This window comes from Uranotaenia lowii, chromosome 3 (genome assembly GCF_029784155.1).
Source record: "Uranotaenia lowii strain MFRU-FL chromosome 3, ASM2978415v1, whole genome shotgun sequence".
In the NCBI taxonomy this organism is placed as follows: Eukaryota; Metazoa; Arthropoda; class Insecta; order Diptera; family Culicidae; genus Uranotaenia; species Uranotaenia lowii.
The window spans coordinates 175,293,870-175,305,924 of NC_073693.1; the positions used below are offsets into that span (position 1 = coordinate 175,293,870).

Consider the following 12,055-nt stretch of genomic DNA (forward strand, 5'->3'; position numbering starts at 1 on the left):
GAAACGAAGGGTTAAACATAAAGTGACGCTGTACATCGCCATTAACGATAAAGGTATTTCTAAGCCATGATTCGAGCCGTCTGGTTTGGCTATCAATCAAGATGTGTACCAAATGCATGTTTGAGCAAAATTTGGATGTCTTTTCTACACAAACATCAGGCAGATGGACAATACGTGTTTTGGCCGGATAAAGCGTCATCGCATTATGCCAAAAAACACAATTCTTCCAGCAATACTCATTCGATTACATTTGTACCCGAGAACCACAACCCGACAAATCTGCCTCATTGTCGTCCAATCGAAGATTTTTTTTTTCTGAACTTTGAGCTCATTGGTGTACAAAAATAATTGGAGAGCCAAGAACTGCAATCAATTGATTGGTAGAATCAAGAAAGGTATTCATAAAGTTGACATGAAGGCCGTACAACGCTTCTGTTCCTACATCAAACGGAAACTTCGGCGAACAGCCGATTATGGGCCGTTTTCAACAGTCCACTAATTTTTTTCAACAATCGACAATGTACCTTTACTTCCAATAAATAAAATCTTCTTCGAGTACACTAGACTTTTTTTCACAACTTGAAAGAGAAATTCCAAAATTTTAGTTGCCATCCATTATATTTCATTTGAATACTATCGTTCGGCATTGGAATTGCCATTGTTTAGCCCAAATTCAAAAATTTTGCTGTCAGTCAGTTTAACACTGTTGTTACAATTTGCAGCTTTGAAAGATACTCTCAACCAGATCATCCATATGAGATTCTGACCGTACTGCATATAAGTACACAAAAAATATTTTTTAAGAAAATAAACTTAATGGTTTCCGTGTTGAAAATTTGTATGGCTTTATGAATTCGAAATTCTTGCTCAGTTTAAAACACTTATTATTCACTTTAACGTCTATTTCTAATAAAAGATGTGTTGTAATTACCAGCGAGTAACATTGAAAAGTTACCAAATGATGATCCACCACCGGATGACCGATTGAGATAATCGGGCGAACTTTTTATATCGATCATAATTCTACCGGAAGTGTCGTCAACAAGAGTGCTCTCCTCCCGTGGTTTTCCAGTTTTCAGACGAATTTTGAACAGCTTTTCCTCGAACAGCGTTACGTTTTTTCTTGTTTGGTGGGTTTTTTCTGTAAATTATTTTCTAACACAACTCACAAATATCGGTTTCTGAAAGGTTCACTAAATTTTGTTCCGTCGTTGTGGCTAAATGTGTGACACTAGGTATTAGGTTCACGTCGGGCGGATTCAGGACATTGCACGTTATTAATTTTCCCGGTTTTTGTCACCACCAACCAGAATGCACTGCCCCGGCACGGAACTTCCGGTTTGTTTCACTTTCACTTCCACGACCTGATCGATCAATATTACGGTAGATGACCCGAAAGCGCGCGCGAGTTTCCTTTCCGGGCAAAGAAGGAAAAAAACAATTGAAATTATTCACTCCTTTTCCGCAGCCACGTCCGGTTTCATCAATGGCGCTCCGTTCGTCGAATGTCCAAAGAAACGGTTCCACTTTGTTTCCCGAAATGGACGACGAAGGCAATGGTAATGGTAGCGGAAGGTTGGTTGACAAAAAAAAACGCGTGGAGCACAATCAATTTTACTGGTGATTTTTCTTCACTCGTTTGTGCCTTCTGTTGCTCTTGTGCTCAAAGGTCTCAATATTGTTAGCACACCGGTTGATAGCGGACATAAAAATTCCTCTACACAATCACATGCTTCCTCGTCTCGGTTGGGACTTGCTTGTCCATGGTTTGGTCCTTTGAGCCGTCACAAATTCGGTTGGCCACCGAGAAGAATGGAATTATTTATTTAGAGGGCTGCCCGAACTTTTCTCCTCCAGCGATGGTAAGCTTAGTTCCGAAAACAATAGACCACAAGTCCCGGCCCGGTCTGGAAGCCGTAACAGTTGTTGCAATTGTATGCGGCGTGCGGCTGCCAGCGTACAGCACAAAAAAAGGTCACGAAAAGTGTGTGTGTATCGGAAAGGAAAAGGAACGGGAAAAGTGACGATCGGAACCGGTTAACGTTACCGGACACCTCTATTTCCGGGCACTGTTACTCATCCACACCGAGGTGGGCGCGCACACACAGCACGAATCTCGCTCTCTGTTTGTAGGAACGCTCTCAGTTCTGTTCGGTCGGGCGAACGACGATGGGGTCCCGCCGCCGGGATAGTATTGGGTAGTCTAGTTCCGGATTGGGTGGGGGATTTTCTGGTTTCGGTGGCCAATGTTGGCTGAGACTTTTGGGGCCTGCTATAGAATCCTGTTGCAATGGCGCACGCTGGCTGTTGCGATTGCTTTCTGGCGTTTGTGTTCTGAGTGAATGAGCAGCAGTGCACAGTTGAGGGGCGGTCGGTGGGGATCGTTGATGGTCAGATATGGCGGAGACCACACAGACACATTCACTGGTAGCCACAGGAATGATAGCGCGTCTACACGTACATCCGGCTCTTTTCACCACATACCAGCTGTTTCTGGTTGCACAATAGGAAACGCTACCAATACAGATATCGGAGGACAAAGGCTACTGCGATAGGATGTCTCCCTCTGTAGGTCTTCCTTTTTTTTCAACGGATTATTTTTCTACCGTTGGCGGTCAGTGGTTGCAATGGCTGATATCAGTTCTGCATTTGCATAAAAACCAGTTGAGCGTGAATTCCGACTTTTGAGCTATATCCGGTGATTGAAAAACTATTAAATCGCATCCGGCTATATGATTCTTTCCGGGGAAACAGCGGTGGACTTTCTGTAGTTCAAGTTATGTAACGACTGCTGTTTCTAAACAATAGTGTTCTTCTACTGCCATTATTTGCATCCGAAACGTTCTAATCCTAGAAGGAATACAGCTGAGTAACAACACGCAAGCGACGAACTTTTTGCGGAACCGAATATCCGACTGCTCGCTAAATCTATGTGTGAAGAGCCGTAACGCGCGATGACAACTAAATGCGTGCGATAAAACAAAAATCCTTATCCGCCGTCCGTTTCCCCTACGCTGGCGGCAGTGGCCATATAATCGACAATCGGATCTCGGAAAAGCACGGCACCCGAAAACAAAAACAACAACATACATCGACACCCCCGAAACCCCGAGAATCGACAGAAACTATCCGCTTTAGCTTTAATTTCTTTTTTCCATCATCATCATCGGGGGAAATGTTTTACAGCAGCAAGGATAATTGAGGACCGACTATAATGCGATTTCTTCCACGAGTGCATGCATTGGTGTGCGTGAGTGAGAGAACCGATAAAAGGACTCCGACGTCGTCGTCGAGAGAATGAGAACTTATGCACGGCATTTCCTTCACCTTTTTCCAGCCAGCCTACATTCGAAAGTGTGCGTCTGTGGGAACCTACATCAGCGAAGGCGGAGCTATAAATTTTCCCTAGCAACCAATCGAACCGGTCGGCGCCAAAGTTTGCTGTGTGTATGGGTGCGTCGCTCCGTGTGCTATCAAGCAAACTGAAAACTGAACGCAGTGTGCTGTGCGTTCCGCCGTGAGCAAGCAAAATGATACCCTCTCGTGCAGGCAAGGACCATGCACTCACCAACAGCACGTCGGTGATCCTTGCAACTCGCAAGAATTACGTACGATTCCGGGGGGGATGAGACCACATCGTCAATCGTGCAAGTTGAGTCCGCGTTCGTCTGGCTGGTTGGGAATTGGCACGAGCACGAACTGTGTGAGCGATGAATTGTGCGGAAAAGAGACGGATCCTGGAACCACTTCCTATTTCCTTCCTTTTCCCTTTTTGCCTTTCCGAACTTTCCGAATATCGAGGATATTTGTCATTACACACCCTCATCGGTCGGTCACAGAAAGAGAGTTTTTGTCCCCGGCCGGATTTCGGTGTGTTGCAAATGTTGGGTATGCGCAACAGCGTGTTCTTTCTTTTTTTCCCCGGGAGTTTCTTGTTTAGGAGACAGATAAAGTGGTTCCGGGTTTGTTGGGTCGTAGGGGCAGCAGAGAAAAAAAATTACTGTTGTGGAACTTTCAGAAAAGTTCTGTTTTGTACAGCCGACTCAAGAAGTGGAATAGATTTCGTCAAACTCAAGCCGGAGTTCTCAAGGCTTGTCCTCCTCGCCTTGGGGCAGTTGGAAGTAGACTGAAAACGAACCCTTGCGGCGGATAACTTTTATAATATCCATCGTACTGTGGAAAAGCATCGTTGGTAAAAGTATTTTTTTTTTTCAAAAGACCAACATTGAAAGAGCCAAGAAGGAAGGCCGTTGGGGTTTGAATGAGGAGCGAAATCATTTGCATTTTCTTTTCGCCTGGTTTGAATTTGGTGTTTTGGCAAGTTTAAGTTCGAAAAATCTCAATTTTTGCCTTTTACTAGACAATATCGGTTCCGACTACTTGGGAGAAAAACAATGTTTTTCTATTCTATTTTGTTCGTTTACACAGGATTTTAACCAACTTGGTCATCTGCCTCTCGTTTCTAGAAATATACCATTTACCTACGGGTTGAAGTATAGTAAAGATAAGAATTATCATCAGATACATTTCACAGTAAATACTTGAACTTCAAATTCATTTGTAAGTACTGTATGGAACCATTGACAACATGTTTCGTCTAACTAATCGAAAGTTTTGATTTGATGATTTATGTATTCCAAATTGGATTTCGCTTTGATAGTCAGTTTTTTTATTTGCTTTGTCGTCTGAATCCAAGCAATGGAAAGATTCCTTTTAATTCAACCACGGTACCATAGTACTTTGAAATATACAAGGTAGGCTATTCCGTCCTCTTCAACTGTGTTGGTGAAAGGCTCCAAAAAATAGTTATGAGAATTGTTAGCAAATGTATGGAATTTATCTAAAAATCTTATTTTTTAAAGAATTGGTAAGCAATAAAATTATGAAAAAATATTAGCTTATGCTTTTTAATACCATCAATTATGTTTGGCTCTTTGAATTATTAAAAAGATTTATTTGGTGGGCTTTTTGGCAACTCGAAAACAAAATTTTTGATGATTTTTGTAATTTGATAGTCAGTTCATGTGAAAATTTCCGAAGTATTCTCCCAAAACGACTAATAGTCCTCGAAATATTATGTACACTGCTTATTTCATGGAATCTTTGCTAAGAATGTAGGAATTTTTTTCGCTGATTTTATCATACATTCGGGGACGACGACGAAATTCTTATTTTAATGTTCACAATTTATGTACAATACTAGGAAATTGAACGCATGCTTGCCGTTTCATATGACCTCTGAGAATCAATCTTCGATTTCAAGAACTTTTCAGAAGAAACAAACGGCTAATAAAGACAACATTAATGATTTTTATTTCTATTCCATAGAAAACCAGTAATATTTCATAACTATTTTTGTTTGTAGTAGGAATGGCGTGTACATACACGGAGCTGCCAAATGAGGTTAAGTGCAATGGCCTACCTGTTATATTTTAAAGTACTATGCCACGGTATAAGAAAAGTTCAGATACCGGTATTTCGATTGCAACTTACTATCTTCTTCAGTGAGCTTTTTTAATTGATTGAGCTTTGTCGTATTTTCACTGATTTTGTATGAACTCTCAAAGTTTTGAAAGAAGGAGGGGCTTTCAGTTTTTGGTTATGTTAAATATTTTTTGATGGTTTTTTAATTTAAATTGTAGCGGCGCACCACACTCCTCCACACCAAAAGGCTCATTTGAGCCAATTGGTAATGGACGCTACTGTTTCAGCACATCTAGCAGCAACAAAAACTTTTACTAAAGCTGAGAACTCTAAAGTTTAACTCATAGTGTGAGAAAATGTAACGATAATAATTAATTAAAAACTACATGAATCTCAATGCAAAAACAGATTTCCTTATGTGGACATCCACTATATGATATTATTACTTCTAAGCGAACATTAAATAGTATAAGTAATTATAATTTAAAAAAAAAGACACAAACATTGAATTGCTACAAAATTCACAAAATGTTTTAACTTTTTTTTTTCTTTTAATAATTGTATTACTTTGATTTTGAACGTGGAACGGTTGCCGATGGTTTCTATTTCTTTAGAGCAAGTTCACTGGTGTTGCGAAAAAGTGGTAGAAATTTTGACACATTTAGCACAATTTGAAAATTTTGCCATACAAAAACATTTTCAAGATTTGTGGCCTTCAAATTTTTTACAACACGTGTTGTATTTTCGCATGCTGTGATGTAAAAATAGCAATATTTCCATCAGATACGGCTGAAATAGAAACAGTGCTGTAAAAAAATACAACGCCCAAAGATCTTGAAAACATTTTTGCATGGTAAAATTTTCAAAATGTCAGAATTTCTACCACTTTTCCCAACACCAGTGAACTTGCTCTAAGAGCACATTTAGCACAATTTGAAAATTTTGCCATACAAAAACATTTTCAAAATTTGTGGCCTTCAAATTTTTTACAACACGTGTTGTAATTAAAGGTCGTTTAATGGAAGAATCCCATGCAACCAAAAGTCACATATTTACTTGAATGAAGGCATTGAAAATTACATATTGGCTGACAAAGAAATTAACTGTCCAATTCCCTTTACTGAACTTCAAACTCTTGAACTCATTAATGAACTTGAAAGATGCAAAACCGATTAATATGTACGTTGTATGTGACTTGTTTTGCCCAATCCCCATAAGTGAACTATATGTACCCATTTATGAACTTGAAAGTTGCAAAAGTGATTTAAATGTACGTTGTACGTTGGTAATTTCAAAATTCTGGTAGCACTGGTTTTTGGTCGCACGTCTTGTTTTCGTAATCTCGCATTAAGTTGATAATTTTATTGAAAATACTTTCTTTTAAATCTGTGATACATCATAGTGGCGTTATTAAGTGTTTAATGTGCAATCACGTACTAAATTTATGTGCCGTTAACAGCTGATAAGTGTAAAAACTCAGTTTTTCTCGACGCAGAAAAAAGAACAACAGAAAAGCTATTGTGAGGTGAGCTGTTGATCAAGTATCACTTGTCTCTAGATTGGTGAGTAAAGTGAATATTTCATTCCTATCCTTAACAAACGTTTCCAAAATTATTCCGCAACAGCAGCAAATCGTTGACGAAGCAGGTACTCCAATCGTATCTGCTGCGATCACCGCTTTGTTTCGGTTAATCAATTAAAAAAACGGCCCATTTGGCCCAAACGGTTGTGGTTCTATCACTTGTTCATCAGTTAGTGAATCTCGTCGCTGAGCGGTGTAGTTTTAGCCAACCTCGGAACACTCGAGTAGAGCGAAAGTGTGTGACTCTGTTATTTGCGCACTTCAAAGGGTTGTGTTTCTTGCACTTGCTAGCTTGTTAGTGAATCTCGATCGCTAGCGGTGAAGATTAGGCAAACGCAGCCAGCACACACGAGTAGATGACCGAAAGAGTTTTTTGCTTCCGTCAGTAGCACACAACATCAGCGCTTGCTGGTTATTGGTGACTTGTCACTAGTACTTTGATTGATTGCCGTGAAATGTACTGTATAAACTTGGAAATCGTTTCTTTTGGAAAGCAATGTTAAAAATTATCGACAGATTTTTCTCTTTCTTTTCTCAATAATTTTTTTTATTATTCTTATTCTCTGAAACTGATTTTAATATGTTCCAATTAATTAGTCCTTAATATTTTTATTTGATTCCGCATAATTTTTGTTTCACATATTATATTTTGATACTGAGTTATTTTTTTAAACTGTTTATCTTTTTACGTGTCTTTGTCCTGTGCTGTCCTTAGTATTTTGCAGCTTAAACTATTTTAATTTCGCCACTTATTTATCTTATTTATCTATTTATTCATTTTATCGCATACTTTTTTTCCTTGTAAATAATATAACATTGATTAAAGTCATATCAGTTTTAATTTAAGTTTTGATTGTGAGGTATCCAAACAAGTTTTGTTTCTTTTTTAATCTTTTGTAGCTGTATTTTATTTTGGTCTGACGAACATGGACGGGGATGATGAAGTAATTTGTACTGAATGCAAAAATGTGGAAAACAATCTTGATAAAATCATTACATGTTCGTATTGTTTTAAAAGTGTCCATTTGCGTTGTAAAAATTTGATTGGCAGTGCCGCTCGAAAAATGAAGGCACAACAATTCTTTTGCGATTCGAATTGCGCGTGCATTTATGCCAAAATAATATCGTTGCGTAAAGATCATGAAACAATTATAGAAAGCATAAACATGAAAATAGAGCAGACTGTTCACAATGTTGTCTCCAATGAGATGAATTCTATCAAAACGGATATGAGATCAGTTACGTCTGCAATAGAGGCGTCACAGGAGTTTTTATCTTCGAAATTTGACGAAATTCAGACAGACTTCGAAGATTTAAAATCCCGTAATGATGCTCTAGAAACAGAAGTATCTGGTCTCAAATCTAAACATTCTAAACTTACGGATCAAGTTCAAAAGTTAGAAATTAACCTGGACCGTTTTAACAAAGAAGCTATTTCGAAAAACAAGATGATTTTTGGGGTGCCTTTTAAAAGTGGTGAGAACACCCTAGATTTGGTCCGTAAAATTTGTGGGTCTTTCGGCTATGAATTAAAAATTGAGCACATTGAAAACGCTGTCAGATTGTTTTCTTCTAATAAATCAAACGATTATTTCCCACCAATCAAAGTATTTCTAAAAGATACACTTATTAAGGAAGAAATTTTTAGCAAGAAACGAAGTTTTGGAAAACTTGCTTCTACCTTAGTGGATCCATCATTTTTAGTAAACGGAAAACCTTTAAACGTCACAGTTAGAGATGAGCTTACGCCTTTATCTATGGAAATCTTAAATGAACTACGCGAGTACCAAGATTTACTGGGAGTTAAATATATTTGGCCTGGTAGGGGTGGTGCCATTCTTATTAAACAAACAGACATTTCTAAACCTGAGATTATAAAAACAAAACTAGATTTGAGTCGTTTCATGAGCAAACACGTTATTCAACAGGGAAAGAGCAGTTCCACACTTCCAAAAGAAACTCCATCACCAAAACGTAAAAGGAACAATGCTGATTCAGGATCAAGTAAATAAAATTCAAAAATAAAATTGTAAGTGTTTAACCTTAGTATAAAGATAATTTAATGGATAGTTTTATTAATAAATACTATGAAAATATAGATGAATTTAATTTAAGTACTTGTGCTAATGATTTGGGTAATTTAAGAATTTTGCAGTGGAATATTTGCAGTATGAATAGTTTATGTAAATTTGATTCTGTGCTACAAACTATTCATCAATTAAATAATTGTATTGATGTTATTGTCATTTGTGAAACTTGGCTCGTCAAAGATAATTGTAATATTTATAACATTCCAGGATACACCTCAATATTTTCATGTCGTGATCAACCATATGGAGGCTTAGTGATGTATATTAAAACGAATTTGAAATTTAAAGAAATTGAAAACAAAGTTGTTGAGGGTTTTCACAGAATAAGTGTTGAAATATGTCTGAGTGGTCAAATTTTCAGTGTTCATGGTATTTATAGACCACCAGCGTTCTCGTTTAACTTGTTTTGTGATGAAATTGAATCCTTATTAGCATCTGTTCCTGTTAACCATTCGAGTCTTATTGTTGGTGACTTTAATATCCCCGTGAATTTAGTTAATTTAAACACTGTGATGAAATATAAGTCAATTTTAGAATCTTTCGGTTATGCTTGCACAAATACTTTTCCAACAAGACCAAAAACAAAAAATATCCTTGACCACGTTATTTCGAAGCAGATTGACATCGACCGACTTAAAAACGATACTATTTTTACAGATGTAAGTGACCATTTACAAATTGTTACATCCCTAAAATTGTTATGTGATAAGAGGGAAACAATTCTGAAGAAAGAAATTATTGATCATTCCAAACTTAACGATTTGTTTCGAAATTATTTAAATAATATTCAACTACCAGAAAATGTTAATGATGGCCTACAGCACATTACAACAACTTACAACCGTTTTCTCTCAATGTCTACTAAAACACTCAATAAAAAGGTAAAACTAAAAGGCAATTATTGTCCATGGATGTCTCTAGACCTTTGGACACTGATTAGAATCAAAAATAACCATTTGAAACGTTTATTTATTTATTTATTTATTTATTTGATCCTAGGCTTCAGCCTTTAATCTTTACTAGTTTTAACTAATTATTTAAGAATACGCTAACTTAAATCTATTTTTGATTTGTTCTCTGGACATTTCTAGCTTTATCACATTAGCATGAGCGTTGTAGAGCGCCATCATTCGATAAATAGGTTCATTCCGAGCGTAGTTCTGGATACGGTTTGTAAGCTGAAACGGTCTTATACTGCGCAAACTGCTACGTCCTTCGTTGGGTGAGATTTGTGACAACAAATAGGGTGAAAAATATTTTCCACTGTTAAGATCTTTAAAAAACAACACGTCGATTGATTTCCTACGATTTTCCAGTGCATCCAATCCTACCAGCATACATAATGCGCGATATTCCGGCATTTCGTCATGCCAACCAAGGTTCCTTAGGGCGTATCTCAGAAATCGTTTTTGGACTCGTTCAATTCTGTTTTTATGTACATTGTAGTATGGCTGCCACACTATACTGGCGTATTCGATAGCAGTTCGGATAAGGCCGACGTAAATCGAAACAATGGTGTAAGGGTTGTCCAGCTCGTGACAAATCCTACTTACCATACCGTACATGGAGTTTGCTTTGGCAACGACTTGTTCAATATGTTTTGAAAAATTGAGTTCCGCATCCAACTCAACGCCTAGGTCATTCACCGACGATTTTCTAGCAATGATACTGCTGTTTTCGAGACGATATTCATGCAAGATGTTATTCATCTTCCGAGAGAAGGTTATCGTGCTACATTTTGAGGCATTAATTTTCAATCCAAACGCGCTGCAGCACTCAGAAAATCTATATACAGCGTTTTGAAGAGTCAAGCAATCCTTGGGATCTCGAACTGGAAGGTACATCCAGTCGTTGTAAACGACATCCCGATAATGTCCAACTCAAAGAAATGTTGAATCATATAAACAAAAAGTTAAACTTTAAAAAACAAGAATGCAAAAAACAATATTACGAGCGATTGTTAAACAACACTCCACATTCCAAGCTTTGGAGAAACATAAATACACTCCTTGGTAAAAATAAAATCACCGCTCCAATAAATCTTTCTGATGAAGAAGGCGTAACAACAAACAATTCTGAGATTTGTGAAAAATTTAACAAACATTTTTCTACGATTGGGAAAAAACTAGCTAATGAAATCCCATCTGATCCCGGCAGTGATCCTTTGTCGCATATTAATAGTGTACAAAATACAATATTTTTACGTCCAGCTAGTGTCAACGAGGTTCGACTAGTAATTCTATCTCTTAAAAATAAAAAGAGTCGTGGACCTGATGGATTTCCTGTAGATGCGTTAAAAAATAACAACGAAATTTTCTCTGGTATACTCATGCAATATTTTAATCACATGTTAGAGACAGGAGTTTATCCGGATTGTCTTAAAGTTGCAAAAGTTATTCCCATTTTTAAGGCAGGTGATCCACATGACGTAAATAATTACCGTCCAATTTCAACCTTAAGTGTTTTTAGTAAAGTTTTTGAAAAACTTCTAATGAATAGAATTGAAAATTTTTTAAATCAGGAAAATATACTGTACAAATTGCAGTACGGTTTCAGACCTGGATCGAGTACGCTAATTGCTATCACAGAGTTAGTTGATTCTATTATTTCAAAAATTGATTCAAAGAATATCGTTGGTGCTTTGTTCTTGGATCTTAAAAAAGCCTTTGACACACTAATCCACGACATATTATTGTCCAAATTGAATGAATACGGAATAAGAGGTGCTGCTAACAACATCCTTCGCAGTTATTTATCGGAAAGGAAACAATTCGTAGCGATCGAAAATACTAGAAGCGATTTGAGAAACATTGATATTGGTGTACCCCAAGGAAGCAACATTGGTCCGTTACTTTTTCTTTTGTATGTAAACGATCTTTGTAATTTACCACTGAAAGGCACAGCTCGATTATTTGCTGATGATACAGCTATTTTTTATTCAGCTGCATCAACGAATGTT

The 12,055-nt window shown here is 37.3% G+C and overlaps 1 protein-coding gene across 11 annotated transcripts in view; it reads right to left on the minus strand.

Annotated features, from left to right (window-relative positions):
• Positions 1 to 12,055, minus strand: part of LOC129758667 (DNA-binding protein D-ETS-3) — a 282,355-nt gene that overhangs the window by 119,458 nt on the left and 150,842 nt on the right. Inside the window, exon 1 of one of the 11 annotated variants that reach the window (XM_055756242.1) lies at positions 956 to 3,260. The exons of 5 other annotated variants lie outside the window; for them this stretch is intronic. In XM_055756242.1, coding sequence (XP_055612217.1) covers positions 956 to 1,019 — 64 coding nt within the window. In that variant the 5' untranslated portion in view covers positions 1,020 to 3,260. Of the gene's footprint in view, positions 1 to 931; positions 3,261 to 12,055 lie in introns of those variants that run through there. 5 more of the 11 variants (XM_055756240.1, XM_055756243.1, XM_055756246.1 and 2 more) reach the window with 5 other exon arrangements.